Genomic DNA, 21,743 nt, shown 5'->3' on the forward strand with positions numbered 1-21,743 from the left:
CATTAAATACAATATAGGTTAAATATTTGCCATAAGCAATTATATACAAATTAATTATCATTCTCTTGTATTGGAGTAAATTGTAGTCAATAGGGATCAGCATATGGAAAGTGCTTCTTTACATATTGTAATACATAAAATATTAACTGTTATTTTGCAGTAATCCAAGGTTTGCTGTATATCTTGTTAGTTTCAATCTTGTTGAAACATTTAACAGCATTAATCTTGAATCCATTTAGCATTTCGGACATTGGCAGATTCCTGAAAATATGATTATGATCTTTTTGGAACCTGTTTTTGTGATTTTTTTTTTTTTCCGGCCAAGATCTTATCATCTCCCTATTTACTGTACTCTCTGGCATGGTGGAATGGACTGAGTTCCAGTAACATTGATTCCACCTATCTCCAGAACACATCAAATGAGATTAGTGGAAGACGACAGGTGTGCCTCTGCTGATGACCCTCAGTGTGTGTCCTCTTTTTGAACAACTGGACACTGCTGTGAAACGACCATCTGTAGGACCTGTTCCTGCCTCGTTTGGCAGCTTCTACAAACAGGATGACAACCACACTGCTGACTGCCATCTGATGGGTTCATCTTAAAAAAATATACACTCAAACTTTCAACAGTGTTGTCATCCTACCCTACAATATATAGATGTTGCAATGACTTCACAGTATAACTATTTAGGTGAGCCACAACAAACACAGTTAAAAAAACAAAATCTATAACACTTTAATACATTAACAAAGGTTTTAAACAAATGCTGAATCATACTTAAATCCAGGAACACACCTAAAGCGAAATGCATTTGAATAGTCTAAAGATCTTTGGCATAAAGCCCTTTTGTTTTAGGGCACATCATTTCTACCATTTTAAAATCCTTGCTACAAAGCCACTGGCAACTCTCTGACAGTGATGCTGCAGAGGTAAACAGTCATACATTTACATGTTAGTGGAGACATGCAAAAATGCTCTAATACCCCTCAACCAGGAGGATCGCTGTTGACAACCTCATGAATATAAACCAGGGAGTTCTGTGAACACTACCTAAGAGGCAGGTACCCAGAATGATCAGGACATTAGAATGATAATTGTCTGGCTGCTTGAACTTGCCTTAAAAGCTTTGTTTGGCATACATTTTTCTTTCAGTGGCATCTATAACTTCAACTCCAGGGGAACTCAGGGAAAAGGGAAAGAAAGCAGCCTTAAGAACTGTTTGTCTGTTTAGAGAAGGGGGGTCGGTTCTTAGCAAAAAAGGGAAGAACAAAAAAAAACAGGGTCATGAAAATGTCATGCTCAATTAAATTACAGGAAATCTCCTTCTGAGTAAATGGAAGCTAAGAACTGTTCTGTTAAGGAATATTCCACACACTGTGTTGAAACTAAAGGCTTATTTTCAGTTTCGGCGAAAGGGAAATCATCCCCGTGCCATCACCCGAAAGTGAAATAAGTTAAATATTGGAGATTTTCTTGCTTGTCGTGCCAGTCCCTGTTTCCCACCCAAATCCTCCCCCCACCTAATTCTCCCTCGCTCGTAACCGTGGGTCCACATTCAGGGTTCTCTGCCAGAGAGCCTGGGCACTGCTCCAACCACCATTACCTGGGCAGGCGAGGAGCCTGGGCCTTATTGTGCTACTGTACTGTATGATTTATGACTCTCTCTCTGTGCATCTGCTACATTAATAAACATTCAGGTACACACTCATAATTTAACCCGCACAGGTTTGAATACAAGCTATATCATATCTGCTGTATCACACGCATCATCGCTGAGGATTATATTAGTTTAGAGTACATCGTTTTGGGGATTATTTCTGCAGGCCCCAGTGTGCTCGTCAAATAGTAGCATAATCATTCATTTATCCACAGACAGGTGACCTTCAGTTGAGTTTAAGTGTGCCTGAAAAATAAATTAAAAAGAAACAGCCTCCATTACACTGTTTTTTTGCCAGTGTTTCAGAGGTTGCCATGGTAACAAAACATTGATGCAGACAATAGATGAGGTCACTTTGCCAGTTCTGTTTCCAGACCTGCAGAGGCAGATGTCTGGGCCAGGAAGAGTGAACAAAAACCGAAAAATCCTTACACTCCCAATGAAACGGCTGTGAACTGGGGCGTCGTTTCTGTCTGCCATGCCCCCGGGGAGCGCTTTACACTTGTGATGAATCAGGCATATTGTTACTGAAGAGGGAATGTTTACAACTTGGATTATACAAACATTCAACTGCAGCTATCTCAATTTGAGTTTCGGGCATATTTTTCGAAGGGAGGATTTCCCACAGAGAACTGGATTTGTTAATGTTATGTAAAAAGTGTTGATTACACTTGAAATTATTAATTTTCCCTATCAAGTTGATTATATGCATAATCTAGATATCTCCCCTGGCAAAATTGAAGCAGCAGGATACAAGTTCACTCTTTAATCAAGATGTCCGGTCAGCCGGGAATCGTTTGTCTCCTCTTCTTTTGTGAAAGAGGTACATTTACTGTGGGAAACTATTGTGTAAGTGTTGTTGTGCGTTTCCTTATGATGTATCTCCCTGTTTTTCTCAAATAAACACTGCTCCTCAGAATATTCATAATCTGCCTCAAAGGCACTCTTGCCATGTGGAGAAAACAGCCCAGTGGTTGCCTGAATATGTCTCTGTTTGTATTTCCGGTGGCCTTTTGTCCGGGTTTAATGTGCAGCTCTAATTGAACACGTGTGCAGTAATCCCTCTCTTGTTTATGTTTCATGCGATTCGTTTTACGGGGGGTAGTTGTAGCTTTTATTGTGAGAATGAATTCAAACCGGACACAGGGTGCTCAATGGGCCGTGCACTCACTATTTTTGGAACACTCTAGCTGGATTTCCTGCTGGGTTCCCAATTTTATTAATTCATGTGTCTCTTCCTTTCTCTGCTCCAATTGGCCCTTTATTTTTTTCTTTGCGGAATTAGTTATTAAACTATTCCTCACTGCATGGTTTTTAATGTGGTATCGGGGCGGTAAATTTAAGATTCAGGACATTTTTCTACATTTCATAGCAACGTATGTTTACTGCACAACATGTAGCTGCCACAAAAAGGACAATACCACTTAACTTGAATAATTCAGGTTGTCCTCTAAGGACCGAGGGGAGACGATTACAGACGTTCTTTTTCTTAATGGAAAGCTATGTATTATCCTTTTAAAGAGCCTTGGCACAATATATAGATATTAATATAGTGAAGGTTATACTTTTTTTGTTTTTGTATGTAGTTTAAATTTAGCTGATATTACTGCAATCCATTGATTTCCCATGGTTGATATCATTTGATCTGATCTTATTTAAACCCAGCTATTTATTTCGTATACCAGTTTATATCATGTGATAATTCTACTGTATCAGTCATGTGTCATTTAATTGCCAGTTATGGCTACTTCTTTATATATAATGTTTCACCTAAGCATATGTTCACATTTGATCAACTGAATAACAATGGCTTAGTTTTTATTTTCTTAAGTCTCTTTTGTACAAATCAACATTGGAGTTGGTGGAGACACCAGTGCTGGCAGATAATTGATGGTTCCTTTTGATCCTAGTTTTGCGTCACAATGTTTGATTGCAGAGTATGATGCTTTCATGTATTTTTTGGTACATAATCACACATGGCTGCATAGTCTGAAGTATTTATTTGTTCATTGTATTACCAAATTATTACGGTTTTATAGCCAAATCTTGATGAACAAAAAAAAATTACTTCTTGAAAACAGTTTTCTTTCTTGAGGAAATACCAACAGACAAATTTGAAACAGTTGAGTTTCCTGTGTGCTGCATGAACTGGATCATCTCCTGTAACAAAGCAAAGTTTTTTTTCATTGCATTTAGTGATATGATAACAGATTGGGAAATATATTTATATTTGACTTAAAAAAAAAAAAAAAACGGATAAACATGCATTTTATTGAAATATCTCTCGGCCCAGATGCTTTAAATTGTATTTGAATTTTTTTTCAAATACAATTTTTCTCCTATACTGACATAATCTTGAGCATGATATGAAGTTTGTCCTGTAAATGTCAAATGTATTGAGCTCTCATTGTTTAGATGGCACTACTATTTTGGCAGTTCAGCATTCCCTAGTTTAGCTCACCTTGAATTATTCATTCACCTGCTAGACCTCCTAGATGTCTACAGGTGAATGCATTGATGGAAGAAAAAAAAATATTGCAGGATAAACAAAACACTCTTTTGCTTTTAGATGTTATGATACTCTGTTAAGAGCAAAAGCCCAAAACCCAGTGAAGTACGTGGAGTTTTCTTGCTGCTGGTGGATACGGTGGAAGCAGTGTGGAAGTGGCTCACACAATCGCTGCGTGTAAAGAGATAGTTTTTCCAAATATGTTTTTGGAACCACCTAGTGTTTATGAAACTAACATCGGCCTCTACTCTAAAGGCTGAATTCCAAAGACAAAACACACAAAGAAGAGACGTCTTCTTCTTCGTCGACTGTTTATTTACATCGCCACTCTGGCTCCTCATAGCCTATTTCTGGCGGACAAATCGGCCAGTCAGTGACGGGTTATACACGTGGTCATACTTTCGGATCTCTTCTGCAAAGTGCTCATCTATTTGGTCCGTATTCGTTCTTCTAAATCTTCTGTGATTTCCGTGTATTGTGAGGCATGACACCGGAAACTAGACTCCGGATGGGATGTAGTAAGCAGACCAATCACAAGCCTTGCGGGCTGCGTGAGGCTCGCGTCGCTTTGTCGAGTAGTTAGAAAAATTGGCGAACGCACGCAAGCCCGCAGAGGGCACGAAAGGGGCGTGTTGCGTGTCTTGCGTGCATGCGTGCAACCCGACTATAATTCGGCCTTAAGGCTCCATCCATCCATCCATCCAGCGGATCCTTTGAGGATTGCGGTGTGTGTGTGTGTGTGTGTGTGTGTGTGTGTGTGTGTGTGTGTGTGTGTGTGCGGGGGGCTGACATATAGAAACAAACAACCACCCACTCTTGCACCTACAGGGAATTGAGAGCCTCCAATTAACTTAAGCTGCATGTCTTTGAACTCTGGGATGAAGTGGGAGAAGAGCATTCAGACTCCACACAATAAGACACCCAGCTGACGGGTCTGAACCCTGAACCATCTCGCTGTGTGGTGACCCTGACCACTGCACCGTCCTGCCCACCGACTCACACGCACCCCCACATCAGTCGATTACTCTCTCTGTTTCTAATTGACAATTAGTGGGTTTAAAGTGGGCGCACTAATCCACTGTTATGTGTTGTCTTTTCAAAGTTTCTTTCCACTGTGTGAGAAGGCCAAACCCTCACTATGAGTCAGACGCTCTTCATTAGCGTAATCAATCAGAGTTGGTTATGACAAACTCTCCTCCTGGGCCAGTGTGGGCAGAGCTTTGTCAAACAGTGTAATAGTCACAACCAAGCAGTCTGAACTGCAGATCAGGGCAACCGCGGGGAATGCAGTGGTATGTTCGAGACTGTGTTGAACTTCCCTCTTAGACAAAATAGCTGTCATCAAATATTTTTAAGTCCTCAAAGGCACATTTGACATAGGCTGATGTGACATGGGCCCTGTCTCACTGCTTGATGCCCCAAAGTGGGGTCACACTCCTAACCTCGCCCCTTGTGGGGCAGACGTAAGGTTGCCTCTGGGGCTGATACACTGGCAGAATCAAATGGTGTGTTCACATAGAATCACAAGCTTAATAGACTTGAGCAGTACAATAAATAATAAAAAAAACTTCTTTTAACACCCTGCAGATAAGTACAAGCAGTCCGTGCAAGCACCTTATCATAGAAATACAGTATTTCTTTGGACTAAATTTCAGTTTGCTGCATAAGAGAAGACGCATTAGTAGCAACGAGTACATTTTACTTAGCATTATGCAAACATTAACTCACTATTTTCATTATTAGAAAGTACTTTAGGATTTTGACATGTCATCTTTAAAAGCTTGAAAATTCAATATCAGCAAATATATTCTGCGGAAATATCCTTGAACAAAACACTGAAACTCCGTCACCAGGCCCAGTGCTCACAAGCTGACTCTGCTCTGTGAACTTCCTGGATAAGTAGAAATATCCTTTTAGTCTCACGGTTTGGAATGTGTGTGATGAACATTGAACAAATGAAAAGCTAGGAAAAGGTTAAACGAATCATTACATTGAACACTTGCTCCACTCATGCCATAATCGGCATGTACGGAGGCTTTGACTTTCACAGGCGTTTATTGTGCTGCAGCGTGTTTAATTTCTTTTTCACTTACAGTTTTATTATTTACCTTGCAGCCTCAGAGCAAATACCACACAACAAAGTAATTGATATTTAGCTTCAAAGACGAGACCAGTCACAAAAAAAACACTTTGTCCCCATTAAACCCATTGAGAGAACTCACTCTATCAGTCACATTTGTGAGCCTGCTGGACGATGACTTCAGCCATTGCCAATTACCTTGAAAACCTTGCAGCCTTTGTCAGCCCAGCGCCTGCTACTCTTTCTACTTTGCCTATTCCCAACTCCCAGTGATAATTGCAACCCGACATCCTGTGTGGAATAACAATTGAGCCGAGGCCTGAGGGAATGTTCTCAATTTCCCTTCATGTTCTCCTCTTCTTTGCATCTTTCAGAGATCCGCATTGCATCGAGCTTTGTTGTTTCCCCGTTTGCCTTTTTAAAGCTCTGCTTTCTAACACAGATGTCAATATGACGACAGACAATCCTCAACATGGGAAGACAAGGAACCCCCGCCCCCCCCTGCATAAATGAGATTTAAACAATGGTAGATTTATCTCGGTACATTTTCAAAATTTGTGTGTTAGTCTTCTTTTTAAAATGCCTGGCCTGAACATTTTCTTATGATTATGGCATCAATATCTTAAAATTAGGCATCATAATCAGTTGTCTCTCAACTGCAGGATTTAACATTTATAGAAAGACTCACAACAAAGGTTATGGTATTATTTTCGGTAAAATGATGTATTGTTATTCTCAAGATTTTTCAAATTAACTTAACCAAGATGTCGCCATCTGATTTAATTCCCTTGTCTTGTTTCCTTGGTTTAAGGCAATGGGTCATAGTCATTACATTGAGTGATGTGAATAGACCTGATCTCTCAACATTAATAGGCAAACAGTAGTTTTTTTCCAATGTACTAGAGATCTGGAGGCCATTCGTCAGACGTCAAAACTATTTCCTGGTGACATGAAAAGTACAACAACATTACTTTGACTTAGAACTGAATATGCTCGTTTGGAAGGATCCATCTTAATTACATCTCTGTGATTCCAGTACTGAGATAGATCTGGAACATCAAGAATACAACTGGATGAAGCTAGCTTTGGTCTGACAACAGATTTACAATTGATTTGAAAAAAGAAAGAAAGCTCAGAACCTGTCCCATGTAGCCCACATGAAAAAAAAAAAAATAACATTGAAGCGTTACATACATGACTTAACATCTAGTTATTCAGATTTCCTGTTTCATATGCTGAAACACACTTGACTGTCTTTCTCCCTGACGTTTTTTTTGTTCTTCTGTATTTATCTATCTTCTCTTATTCATTTCTTTTTCTGTTTTCAGTTCTTTTTTTTATTTATTTCCTGTAGCCCCAAACTATCAATTCCTTCCCCATCTATTTTATTTTAGTTTTTTTTTTCACTGCAAACCCGCTGTTTACTACATATGCCCTGCCAGCTGCAGACGAGAAGTAGGTTATGCTTGCTGCAGTCTTTTCTCCCTTACATGTTATTATACATCATTTGACAGTCTGTCACCCTGCCCCAGGATTAGACTGGCTGAGGGGAGACCAAACACTGCACCTTTGCTCTGTGCTATTACCCAGAACTTGACAAACTCTTCCATGTGTGCCACAGAGCCACATTTTAAGGTGCCTGACCTCAGAGCTAGCAGGGAACGTGGAGCTTATTTTTTTTACCTCAGATGACACTGGGATGTAACTGTGGTTGGGCAGAGTGCTGAGGTTTTTATCTCATTGTTTTTGTTGAGGTTAAATGTTTCGTTGCTCTAGGTGAACCATGATTTGGTTTTATTAGTCACTGAATCGTGGGTTTTTCCTATCTCTTTGAATTGAACAAAACAAGATCAGAAGACAATAAACAAAATTATATTATTTCGGTACTATCCAAATCATTGCTGGAGACTCGGGAGACAAACACGTGTTGTAAGTGTTAAAGTACTCCTCAGTATGTAATAGCCACACTTCTCAGTTAGAATCATAGGTAAATGTGCATATTGCCTGTTGATGTGATGGGAATCTGATTCAGAAAGTTGTAAGATAAAGATAAAGACGCAACATCTGTGTTTATTTCTTTTTATCTTACATAGTATTTCAATTTGCTATACTTGATTATCACTTTTTTCACATCTCGTCAACGTGCGCTTCTGTTCACAGCCAAATAACAAGCTCTTGTTACATCAGAGCAGTTTTGTGCAGTTTTCGTTCTACATCTCAAAACATGTTGTCATTGCACTTTTCACATGGAGCTTTAACCAGAATCCATATTTCCAAGAATGTAGCTAAAGAGTCCAGCGTGACCTTCTCTTTTAAAACCATCATAACACAACCTGCTGTGAAAGGTGCATATTAAAAGTAAGGGCATGATAACCACAGAAAGAATCCAACAATAGGTGCTATGTGGACCGGGAACATCCCTGGGGCTTCACTTTGTGTTGAAGAGATCCAAAATGGAAGACTGGCATGAATATGCCGAGATAGAAAAGATCTGGCGTTAAAATCAAGGTCACCTCCTTTTTTAATTTTTTTTCTTGCCCCTGGGTACCACCTCAAACAGAGCCTTTAACCCTTAAAGTCAACAGGGAGGAAGCGTTTCATACGCAAAGATATTCCGGCTGCAGTATCACTTTAAATGTATTATCTCTGAGTCAAGCATACCCCGTGTTTGACCTTCTCTCTGTGCCCCTGGTTTCGCCTGTCCCGGTCATGCCGATTGTTGTAGTAGTTTATCCTCATTCAGTGCGACGATTTGCATACATTTGAGAAAACTTGTAAATAAACCTCTGTGAATTTTGGACAAATAATTGCCAAGGTATCTAAACCCATTGCAAGCCTTTTGTGTTGTTTAAGCAAATATAATTCAAGTATGAACTTCCTTGCACTTCTGAGACAGATGTTGTATGAGAGGGGGGGGGGGGTGATCTAGTTATTTGCAAACCCTATGATGCGTAGGGGTTTATTACGAAACACTTAATCCCCTTTTGGGTAGAAAATGCAGCTTACAATTTTTGACTCATTTTCAAAGCTTTTTTCTGAGCACAGGTCCCCAAACTTAAATCCATCCTGATACTGAGCTTGTCTCTTCATTCATGTGATCAATTTGTGTATGAATTCATATAATCTTTGTACACGTTGAACACCTCTCCTTTTTCGGGTTTGTACAGTTTGAGAGGCACAGGCATGTAAATATGAAAACAAGAAATTACACTTTATATGTTTATTCACAAAACTCTTTTATTCAGTCAATGTTTCTGAAATGTTTGCTATTTATTAATCTGATTGTGGCTTCTTTTTACTCCATCACCAGAAGTCATATGGAACATGGCTGCCTTGTCAGTCTTGTTCTGTTTCTGTTAATGTAAATGACTTGTACTGTTTTTACCCTTTGATCTGTGAAAATGACATTTACTTTAGTCCTGTACTTGGAGGATGAGGATGAGGATGAAGGATGAAAGAGTGCAAAACTTAACCGGAACTTACACATTACACACTTTCTCACCTTGGGTCCTCCACTCAGCCCACTTTATTCCTGTTGGGTGTTTATAACTGTCCTCACCTTTCTACTTGTCTTGTTGGTCTACAGAACAAGATCATCTTGGACCCCCTGACGTTCAGCGAGGCTCGCTTCCGACCCTCTCTGGAGGAGCGCTTGGAGAGCATCATCAGCGGTGCCGCGCTAATGGCCGACTCCTCCTGCACACGTGATGACCGGCGTGAACGCATCGTGGCCGAGTGCAACGCCGTCCGACAGGCCCTGCAAGACCTGCTGAGCGAGTACATGAACAACGTGAGTTTCCTTTCCGATCATTTGATGCTCTTTGTGCACTCTGACCACGCACACACCACAGAACCATACACACACGGTGCTGACCTCCTTTAGCTTTTCTACTCAAAGCTGATTACAATTATATATTTTGTCTTTGTCCCTCTTAACAATGGTGCACCATTTCTATTCATGAAGTCACTCAGCGTTACTCAACCACACCTATGACAGTTTGAGTGATATTTTTCTAGGCAGTCACAAAGCCTTGTTTTGTCATGTATTTACCTTCAGTGAAAAATACTCTTTGTGTATCCTGATAGTTTGGTCACTCTCAGAGTGGTATCACAGGCAAGGAGGTGGAAGTACATGCAGCAGTGGAAGCTGAGGTGTTGCTGAAAAGCTGTTCTTTAAAGTGCTCTAATGTGAAAGGACCAAGTCTATTATTAGTGCTTTCACTTAGATCTTAATGCAAAATAACTGCTTGACAAATATGCACAACTAAAAAAAATTTTTTTTGACTTGATCAATTATTTTGCGGATCATTGTGAGGCAACCACTTTTTTACTTTACACATAAACAGACTTTCAGTACTTCACCAAATCTAAGTTCAACTTGCCTCGACAATTATCATGTTGCAACTCAAATCCGCCTCAGAAACAGTATTCTATTTCCTGTAGAAACCAGTCTGGTGTCCTCCTTTACATTTAGTGAGCAACATCCTTTATGCACCACTGTGATAGGAACTGCTGTTTAAAGGTTATGAGACGAGCCAAGACAATGATTAATCATCACAGACATGCAATTTATATTCCAGTTTAACCAACCCTTTTGTGCACAGTGAGCTGTGGGCTGGGAGCTGTGTCTACATGGGCACAGAATAGAATGGGGGACTTGGATACGGAGCAAATGACCTTGCACACAGGACTTACTCATTTGTGCTGGACATTTAGCTGTTTGTCATTAAACTTAAAAAATGTTCAATGTCAAATCTGTTAAATGTCTGATCTGGTTGTATCATCTTCAAAAACCAATTTGTTGTAAGTGTTTGACTCATTCCTGCGTTTGTCTTTGCAGACATGCACAGACATTTTGATGGGCATTGGTAAAAAAAAAAAAAAAAAAGTCTCTCCGTTTACATTATGACCCTTCCTCATACAGCTACTGGCAAGATGCTTGATTTTTTATGACACACATATTATTCATGTCCCTACACACATGCACCTTAAAGAGAAACACTCACAGTTTTGTTTTGGCTGCGCTCCAGCGTTTTAACTTCTCACCTCCTGGAGTGATGCGTGGGTTTTAGAGCTGTCACTTTTTTTCAAAAATCAAGTTTCGATTGAAACGCAGTTCTTTCAAACAGACTCAAATAGCCCCACACCCTCGTGCACAGAATCAGATGAGGTCAAACACTTGAAGTTGCTCTGCTTGTGTGTGGTTCCTCCTGCACAGGTGAGCCTGCAGAGTTGTTCTGAGGCAGTCGCACAGTACAAAGACAACAAACAGCCTTTTTAAATATTTTACCCAGAATACTTCCACACGCTCCTTCTCAGTGGCTTTGCTTGTGTGATTGTCCATTCAGGTTGGCTTTACATGCTAGCATCGCACAATTTCATAGCAAAACATCAGCAATTTAGAGGCTTACCACACTAATAGGTCAAGATGGCGTGCCATAGGTCAGGGTGACAGCACGCACCCTCTGCTGGATCACAACGCAGACCTCCACAGATGTTCTGATGCTTCTGAATATTTTGAATTTAAACTAGTTGTTAAAGTTTGAATATTAACTTTTCCCCTTCACTTGGATAATTGGTCATATTTCGAATAAAAGAAGTACAGCCCTAATACAGTTGTTGAAAGGAACTCAGATAAACCCTGGATACCTGGGGACCAGAATCCAAACAGAATAATGAAAGCTAAAGAGTTGACTTAAATAACATAATACAACTTGTATAGCCACACATGCTTTGCGGTTCTAAACCAATTAAGTCATAAATGGCAACTGATTAGGAGCAAAATAATCCTACAATGTAACCTTAGTTTCAGGTAAACATACAAACCAACCCTGACAGCTGAGTTAATTACAAATATAATTATAAATAATAGCTCACCTTGTGTTCATTAACATGCAATGAAGGAACAGTGTTTAGGGAAAAGTTATTCTCAGCTCGCTTTACTCAGAAAAGTGAATCCCCGCACTTAAGATGATGGCACTGTTGTATATTGAATAGTAGCCTGGCATGTTTTTATAATATTTATATTTAAATAACATACAAACAATATATAAACTGCCAGTGACAATTATTTCTATATGTGGTCCATAAGGATACTTAACCAAAAGATAAGTCTAAGTGGAATGTTAGCTTTAATATCAACACTGTAGACGACGTTCAGAACCTTTATCCGTTCCCTTCTTGTTCCACATTCAAACCAAATTGGTATTGTAAAGTTAACATTGAAATACAGTCAACATAGAAAGCTTTCAGGTTCTCTAAACCGAGCCATACATCACTGAGAAGCCCGGCCCTATAGCTATTACAGCAGGTCTCATATTAGACCAGCCTGAGTTCTTATATAACCTTTAATGGGCCGCTGCTGTTAGGAGTTATTGCCCTGTTGAAAATAACCTTAATGTACCCATGTGTTCTTCCAAACGGTGACTCACATCGGTGCATTTTGGTCACTGTAGCCGTGCGTAGCCATCTGTGGCAGAATCATGATACAGCACGTTAGTTGCTTCTATTGGAGAATGAAAGCCTTCAGTTTTCTCAAAAGTGCCTAAATCCATTTTTCTAGCATTTAGCATGAGGTTTGTAAACCACCACTTGGTCCCAAAATAAATAGGGATTTGATAATCTGAGGTGGATTGTCAATCCTGAATGTTTGTATATGACTGGATATCTTACAAAAGGAAGGAAGCACCCAAAACTAACAATCTAACTTATAACTCAATATTCAAGCCTGCGTTGTGTGATATGTTTTGACTTTTTTTTATTGACTTAAATTAAATCTTAATCTTACTCCATTGGCTTTTCCCGTGTGTGTGACCTGCCGAAACTTTGCACTAAAAGTCGATTCAGCATATATTAAGTGGTATTTGTGGTCATTGAGAAATTGGCAAACCTGCTGTCTATTGATCCCAGCAGTAGCATTTCTCCCAGTGTAACACTGTATATTCTTCAGCCTATTGATGTATATTTGTAGAAGCATCTGTGCTCATACAGTAGTTTACAAACAATGGAGGGCATAAGATAAGGTTCCTTATTATATAAGATGTCCTCTCTGGTTGTAATATAATATTATCAGTTCAACAGCTAATAGTAGTTGTACATTGTGCATGCATGTATGTGTGTGATTGTGTCTGTGACTCTGGGGGAATGACCTCAATATTATCTCAAGGCCGTGCATATGTTTTCCTAGGTGTTGTTGTTCCTGTTCTACACACTAGTCCTTTTTTGTCTTAGTGACGTGCATCTTAAACCTACAAACAAAAAAAGAAAACTCCTTACCTTATATTGTAAGTATCTTTTTTGTGCTTACAAGGGTTTGTATCTTAAAAAAATAACCTTTTAAATCAAGACTATAGTTAAAAAAGTTTTAGCATATTAGTATCAGTTTTCATACCACACTAGGACAATTATCTAGTTTTGTGAAGGACTGGTACGATCATGCTGGGCTTACATGCGGCTTGTTTTGTGGAAACAGAAACTTTCAGACATCTTGCTTTGCTGAACTGCATTGTGGTTCTTTTGTGTCACGCTGTGTACAGCATGCAGTAGAGGAACCATGTGTTCATACAAACACTTGGGACAAGCCAATTCAATCATGTTAATATAATAGTTGAGGCAGAGGCAGCAGGGGATCCTGGTTTCTGATCTCCTGTGTACCTCTATTTAGCATTGTATTGAGGGCTTGAATTGTACATTTGCATAAAAGCTAGCTATATTGTTTATCCCTTCCATGAAAACGTGATTGTTGTTGTTATGATGATCAAGTGTCAGACTCGTGTCAGCGTTAACACAACAAATAGGTGTGAGTCCAGTGTTAGCTCGTAAAATCATTACTGATTGTTAAATGCTGAAATGCTAACCTGGTGTAGCTCTATGTAGAGCGCACAATGAAAGTGTGGCTCTTTCATTCAAAAAATCAGAGCAGTCTTTATTTTTGGCTCAGTACATGGTGTCAAATCATCAGGGATTTCCTCCCTTTTCTTACTAAAAATCAAAGTCATGTGCGTGTTTAAGAACACTCAGAACCCCTCTCCCCCTCTTAAGGCATGGCAGCTTTTTGCTAAAGTAATTGTGCCTTGGTTCATTAGGCCCCTGAGTTGTGTTTTAGAGGCTACAGCTGGGAGATTGTTGACAGCCCCTGGCTATCCTAGCAAAGAACATAGAATAAATCACAGAGACAAAAAGAACAAAATGCTTCAACTTCTTAGATGATAAATCAAAACCCAAAAGATAATATGGATGACATTAAGTGAGTGCCTGCTCACAAAGACCTTCATTTGTTGAACAATCTAGATAATTAAATAGCGGTAACATTTCAATAAATTTAATCCGAAGCTCAAGCCATCTCTGAAAAACAGGTAGGGCTGATCTGAATGCAAAATGTTACAACATTAAGTTGCTCAGTTTTAGATATTAAGGATTTAGATCATTATGCCACAACAGAAACACATTTATATATAGATTTAATCCTTCAACCTTCAAAAATATTCACCAGATACATTTTAGACCCCTCAATTTGTTTCACTGCCAATATTTAGCTTTATGTAGTTTTCAAGTGTTTTGGTCCATTCAGAAAAAAGCTTAAAATGATAATTTGCAGATCTCAGGTGCCACTGGATCAGTGAATCTTCTCATTGCTGCAGTGTCATATACAACAGACTTTGTTCCAGATATTTCCGGTCAGACAACTTTAAAAAAAAAAACAGACATACACTGGCTAGTGCTCAAATGTTATATATTATTTGTATAGTTAAATATTTTGGTCATTGAAGTAGATTCCACCTGCAAGTTGCCCCCCAGGATGTGGAATCTGTCACTTAAAATGGTGTTTATCACTGAGTCATCCAGTAACTTAGTTCCCCTACAGCAAAAAGCTCTCGGCTGCCTCACTGACAAAGTTGCTCCTGACTCTATAAGGAAAATGCTTTTGTTCTGAGTTTACTGAAATAATGTAAACACCCAGTTGCCTTTATGTTTCCTCCTCCTTCATCATTCAGTCCCACTCCCGGTCCTCCTCCCAGCACACAAATTTATATAGGAAGCTTGAACCACAGCACAAGGTTAATCAATGTGGTGGCTGGCAATAAATTAGGTTCAAGTGACAGGAGAATGTCCATACCTGTCTCAGCTGCTGGTGATCTGTGATTGGTGACAGCAGGTCCGGCTCCCTGGCTGGTGCTGAATCATCAGGAGCTGCTGATTTAGTTACGGAAGCTCCGACAGGGCCAATCTATCAATTGATCCGGGGAGTAATGCATTACCAGCTTAGGTCAAGGGAGCCCGGGCAGAATATAGCCATAGCCCGGAGCCCTGGCAGTTGGAAGGGGGCGACTCGGCGGGACGGTGAGCAGCATTGGAGGATTTAGGGAGTGTGATAGTGAGCGCACTAATCTCACTGTTAGCTGCATGTGGCACATAAAACTAAGCAGAGGTTGTGAGGTAGTATGATCATTAGGGGGAGACTGATGGCCTTCGTGTGCACACAGGTCCTCTGGGAGTTGCCATGGAGAATGCTCAATCAACAGTTGGGATAACTGATCGCTGACTGTAAAATGTGTGTGTCTCTTCATGCTTGAGTGATCCTAAACCCTTTCCTACCATCTCCTACTATCACCTGCTATTGAGTTAACGTTGGAAAGGAAAGTGTTGGCATTAAGACAAATCTGCCAAACATTGAGCAATAACAAGCGCGAGGAAAGGAAGGGCAGTGGTACTTGTGTTCCCTGTAAATGTTTGAATAGTCAGAAATCAAGTCAGCTCGTTCTCAGAACAAAAAAAGACATTATACCTTATATGGATTGAGGCTCGGGTAGGAAACCACTGCATTTTCTGAAATTAAACAAAACAGATAACACAGCCATCTCCATTCCTTCGTCTGTAACTGTCGGTTGAGTGATGCATTGCAACAATGTCACATGGTAGCAAAAGAGGGGTGGTCTACTTCATCTCCATTTTAAAGACTAGGCACACGGAAATATTGATGAACTCCGAGAAAATGTACTTAAAGTTCTATTTAGGAACAAGTCCAGATATAATCTGTGTGCATGTTCACTAATGTATGAGGCCCTGTGGCTGTGTAGGCCGACACTTCCATCTGAGACCATCTTGTCTCAGATGGGAAGCTTCAGTCTGGATAGATGAACCGCACAGCACCAGGAGTAGCCCACACTGTCCCTCCCTCACACTCTAGACTCCTCCAAGCAGAATGTTTGCCTGAGAAAAACCTGACGCTGCATAGGTACCAGCACAAAACACACAGCCTGCTGCTGCTGAGTATCGTTCCTGGTGTTAGAGTGCAGCATCATCTTTGTGGCTCTAAAAGCTGGATGTTAAGAAGACAGCAGAGCCAAAGTGACCTGATCAATACTTTCCTCTGTCCCTTAGCTCTTCTGATGTGCTCCTCTGTCTATCACCCTAAAGTGGCTGAAGGGCACAACTACAGTGCATGCAGTGACGCTTAATTTACCTTGACAGGGTTTGCTGAGGCTAATTGGGTGTGGAGGGGCATCAAGAATGATGGCACCGATAGGGGACTTGGTTCGGGGTGACTTTTTCAATCCATGGCTCCTTTTACCTGTGTGACCAGCTTGTTCCGCTGTCCAGTGAAAAGATGTGGTCAGAATTGTTTTAATTGAAAAGCTTTTTAAATTGTTTGATTATTTATGAAATGTACATATTAAAGTGAATTATTAGCATTGCTTGATTGGTGTATTAACAGCGTGCACAGGGTATTTTGTTGTATTTGTGTTTATTTTTATGCTGATACTTAAGTACACAATGACTAAGCAGGCCTTGCAGAAAGAAAAACAAGCAGGAGACAATCCCCAAAAATAAAAGAAATTTCACCTGACAAAAGTTTAGAGAAAGTATCATCATGCTGTCTGTTTTTCATTGATTCTCCTTCGGGTTTGGGCACATTGGTAATTGCATTGTTTGTCTAAACACTGCGGCACTGGACATCTAACAATTTGGCTCATCATTATTATAAAATTTGACAAAAACACTTGACAAACAAGAAATAATTAAATTTCGTGTCGACTTGGACGTCACATCTCAAAGCAAATAGAGGTATAATCAGCTGCTTATAAAACACATGCAGGGACATGTCACTCATACACACTCACCTGATGCTCAATTACTGTCTTTACAGCCCAGAAAAATGGCATTTTCAAGATTCATCATATTGTGAAAAAGAGTGTGCACAAATGTAGGTTTTACCAGCTCTCACTCATTAATGAAAACTAGTATTTTATATTAAAAAGGTTATTATGACAAAAAGCACACTGGATTGTTTTGTTGTTGTTAACAATGTGCAGTATAGAGGAACCTTTAGAGATGTGCACCATGAGGAGCTATTCATGCTGTTGAAGAACAGTTTTCACCAGTGATATAATCTTGGCATGGTGTTATTTGTGAGTGCCCACTACCTTGTTGCATGCTGTGTCTCTTCAGCTTTACTTTTTTTTCCCTTCATGCTTACTTTCTCTTTCTTTCATGCTCTTTTCGCTGTCTTTATCTATCTATCTGTATTTATTTATATGTTTAATTAGGCAGTTGGTCACATGTAGGCTATATAAATGCAAATGACATTGTGTGTACAGTTTTTTGTATCTTTGCCTTTACTTGATTTATTAGTGCCAGACCCTAGAGGTCTTCCTAATTTGTTGAACAGAGGCACATGCTAGACACATGCAACTGTGGCATTAAGTCATTTAATGCCAGGAATAATCAAGATCCCCCTTTAATGAATGTAATCCAACTTGCAGCACCAATCTCTCTTTTTTAAGTTATTCCCTTGTTTACTTCTCTCTTTTTTTCCAATGGTCTTTACTTCATGGTCCTTCCAGACTCAGCACTTGCACCCTGTTAAATGTTCCAGGCCCAGCTATAAATCATTGGTTCCCCACAGCGTCCAATGCCCTCCCTCCCATCTGTCAACACCTAATACGCCACACGACAAGCTGCATACACAGTGCACCAGTGAACCACTCACTTAGATTTCTTAGCCATTGGAGACTGGCTCAAAGACATAGCCCCTAAAGGGGATTGACCAGAAGGCCCAGGTAAAAACTGTCTGTGTAGGTCTCTTGAGAGACTAAGAAGACTCCTTTATTCCCACCACTTCAGCCTCAGGGAAGTTAGAGACAGCTGATCCAGCTGAGCTACAGTCAATGTCCTTCATACTAAGATGGCTGCGCCGCATGCTGCCTGTCGATGGCTCAGAGAGAGTCCTTGCTGTGAACTGTTCATTGAACAACACATGCGGTTTAAGTAGGAATTTTTATTTTCACCACTGTAAATTTACTCTGCCCCACTCCCATTCATTCATGTGGAGTTGCATCATCAATGCTCTTTTTTCTTTTCAGTTGCTTCTGAACAAAATAATTGGAGACTCTTACGTCAGTGAAAAAAACCTACAGCTGCCACTTGATCACCAACTTGAAGGAGCTGTTCTCGCTCTACAAAAACCTGAACATACGTTACAGATAGCAGTTATGGAATATCTGTTATATTAAATTGCATTGTACTTTATCTACCGAAGACAAATAATTGTGTCTCGGCCACTAGCAGCCTATTTGACAATCCTATTCAAATACAAATTGAGTTTTGTTCCAGGCTACTGAATTTCATAATTGAATGATATCTTTGATAATTTGTTATTGTGTGCTGTGTTGCTATCACCCAGACACATTTTTAGCTTCTATTTCTCAATGTTTTAGTTTCATAGTTCTCACCATGATTTATGAGAATCTCTCTTTTAGTTATCTGTCCTAAATTTATATGCAAGTGAAGCCAAGTTTGTTTGTATGACAACATTCAATAACAAGGTAATTCATCGTGTCTTTAGGATTTTAACAATGCTCAGACTCAGTAGTATTTTTGTAGCTCCTGCGAATGGAATTTCTATCATCATTACATCTAATTATTTCCGATGAAGATTTTATCCACATTAACCTCAGCGTCCTGTTTTGAGCCAATAAAGAATAAATGGATGTAGTCCTCTCTGGTTACTCTCCCTCATCTTTGGAAATTCGACAGGCAACACAACACCTGCTTTGCCAAATTGTTCCGCATGTAGCACGTCGTTTAGTGTCATAAGGCTTGATAAACGTGCATCTGACCTCTGCCATCGATTTATTTTAATGCACAGGCTCTGCATTTACACCACATTTCGCCCTTATGTGTCAAATTAACATGAGGATGTCTGAGCAGTGCTGTTTCATCGGCAGCCGTGAAGAGCAGCTTTGATCCAGGCAAGGTGTGATTACTTTTTCATGCAACGGGAACAGGAGGGTAAGGCATGCTGCTTATCTTGCCGAGGGCTGAGGTTAGAGCTTGGCCAAAATGCAACAAGCACATGTTGCCTGCAGCTCATAACTTAAGTAGGTCACTGTGACTGCACACGCTTTTAAATATTTCCCTTATAATTCTAAAATCGGATTCACTGATATTGTTTAGACTCTTGTCTCACAATGGGTTATAACTGTTCTAATCACTGACCTAAGCTGAAGATTGTTCAGCACCTTCACAATAAAGACCTATTAGTAGTTCACTAGGATTATATTGTTTGATTTAGCTAGTAGCAGAGATGACAGATGCTCCAGCAATTATTCTCTATTGTGTCAGAAACAGTGAATAACAATGCTAATGATACTACTAATAACAATATAGAGTCATGTTTTATTTATTTATACAGGTGACTCATTCCATGTTGCTTGTATTCCGTCTCTTGATTTCTGGAAATAAGTTTGTTGAGGCAACGTTACAGGCAAGCACCTAATCCATTAGGTTTGGGGACAAAATAATCAACTTTGAGCAGGTGATGGTTCAGGAAAGGGTAAAGTTAGACATCTGAGTGACGCATATTGATCAACCATCAAGGCTTTCATGCTGAAAATAAAAGCTTCAACTGCAAATCGTTGAAATATTTAAAGTCAGCCTTATGTTGTGCTGGGGTATAACTAAATCTTGAACAACAATTTCTACAAAATAGTGTTGTTCAAGATCAATATAACAAAAGTTTAAAATATCGACATAAAACAAAACACAATATATTTCTGAATGTTTTTTGCCTCTTATTTTGGAAAAACTTTTGACTTTTTATCTTCTTCCTAGACTTTAAATCCATGATAAATAGGCTGGTTTTCTGAAACTTGTACTCAGGAGAAATATTTTTTTTTATTTAATATTGAAAAAAACATGTTAAAATTCATTATTTTATAATATGGATTTTCAATATCAACTGAAATTCAATTTCATCTCATATTGACCATCACCACTACTTATTCTTTGTGCATATTCTATCATTCCTGGTTTTATCTCTCCTAACTCCCTAAAGGTTAAATGGCATTAGATATCCAGGCTTGGCATTACTGTGTTCTTGGCAGCAGACATAGCTTAAACACAACAAACTTACAAAGCAAGGGGCCAACCAGTCAAGCTACTGAGGACTATAGCCTGAACAAAATGGCTCTTGGGGCAACCAAGAGGGCACTCAGTCGACCCTTTGCGTGAACAGAGGCAGTTGGGTCCAACATAAGGGTGCTTGGGGAACACTCTGGGCAAAGCAGAAAATCTGTCAATGGAAGTCCCGGACTGAATAGACAAGCACCTTGGCTCACAAGATAAGGTGACCATGAGGGTCAATTTAAGGGACACAAGAACAGCTCAATTGGCCCTTGCTTTTCTTTGCTTTACCAACATTTGAAACAGTCAAGAGAATGGTACTTCATCACACAAAATCAAACCCTGTGCACATCAATGGACAAAAACCCTGTGCACATTGAAATTGAGATTGAAATACCTTCACTCCATCACCATCTTGGATAAAGTTGTGCTTAGATTGATCAGAGCAATTGAATCTGGCCTGATTCAGCAGGGTTTGTCAAATCTTTTTCCAAATGTAAATCCTAAAGCTGTAATACTCAATAACCCACTGACCTAAGGGTCATGAGGAGTTAATCACAAGGTCTAATAATGTCCAGCTCTCATCAATGCTTGTTTGGACGCTCACACTGTATTGTGCCGTTTATTTTATCCTCTTAAATCTATTAAGTGATTTGTGTAACACCTCTTTATGCACAGGATATAAACAAGCCTCAAGATGCTGCTCCTGTTTTGTGGGTGCTAACAATGTGTGCAAGTGTAGGCTACAACATGAGTTACAGAACGCTGCCTCACCATTCCCATTACGCCTCTCTCTGTGGCGGGGGAGGAAACAGGATCCTCTGGGCGTCAGCAAGCAACCAGCACATGACTGTCTGAACACCCTCATGTCACCATCTCTGATTGAGGTGATCGGATAAATGAGACTTTAATTGGGTTTTTAGGCTAAGTCATATTAGGAGAGGAGATAGAATTATCCAGGAACATATTAATGTAATAAAAAGCTTTCAGATCTGGCGGCTCTATTGCATTAGAAAGCTGCCAGCCCTTTTCCTCCCTCCAATGGCAATCCCCCTTAAGGGCTTGCTGCTTTGAGCCGCGCTAACATGATTGA

At 39.7% G+C, this 21,743-nt stretch overlaps 1 protein-coding gene across 1 annotated transcript in view; it reads left to right on the forward strand.

Annotated features, from left to right (window-relative positions):
• Positions 1-21,743, forward strand: part of ctnna2 (catenin (cadherin-associated protein), alpha 2) — a 276,055-nt gene that overhangs the window by 70,208 nt on the left and 184,104 nt on the right. Inside the window, exon 7 of the mRNA XM_062388807.1 lies at positions 9,834-10,037. Coding sequence (XP_062244791.1) covers positions 9,834-10,037 — 204 coding nt within the window. The remainder of the gene's footprint in view (positions 1-9,833; positions 10,038-21,743) is intronic.

The sequence above is a fragment of the Platichthys flesus genome, chromosome 5 (assembly GCF_949316205.1).
Source record: "Platichthys flesus chromosome 5, fPlaFle2.1, whole genome shotgun sequence".
NCBI classification, from domain to species: domain Eukaryota; kingdom Metazoa; phylum Chordata; class Actinopteri; order Pleuronectiformes; family Pleuronectidae; genus Platichthys; species Platichthys flesus.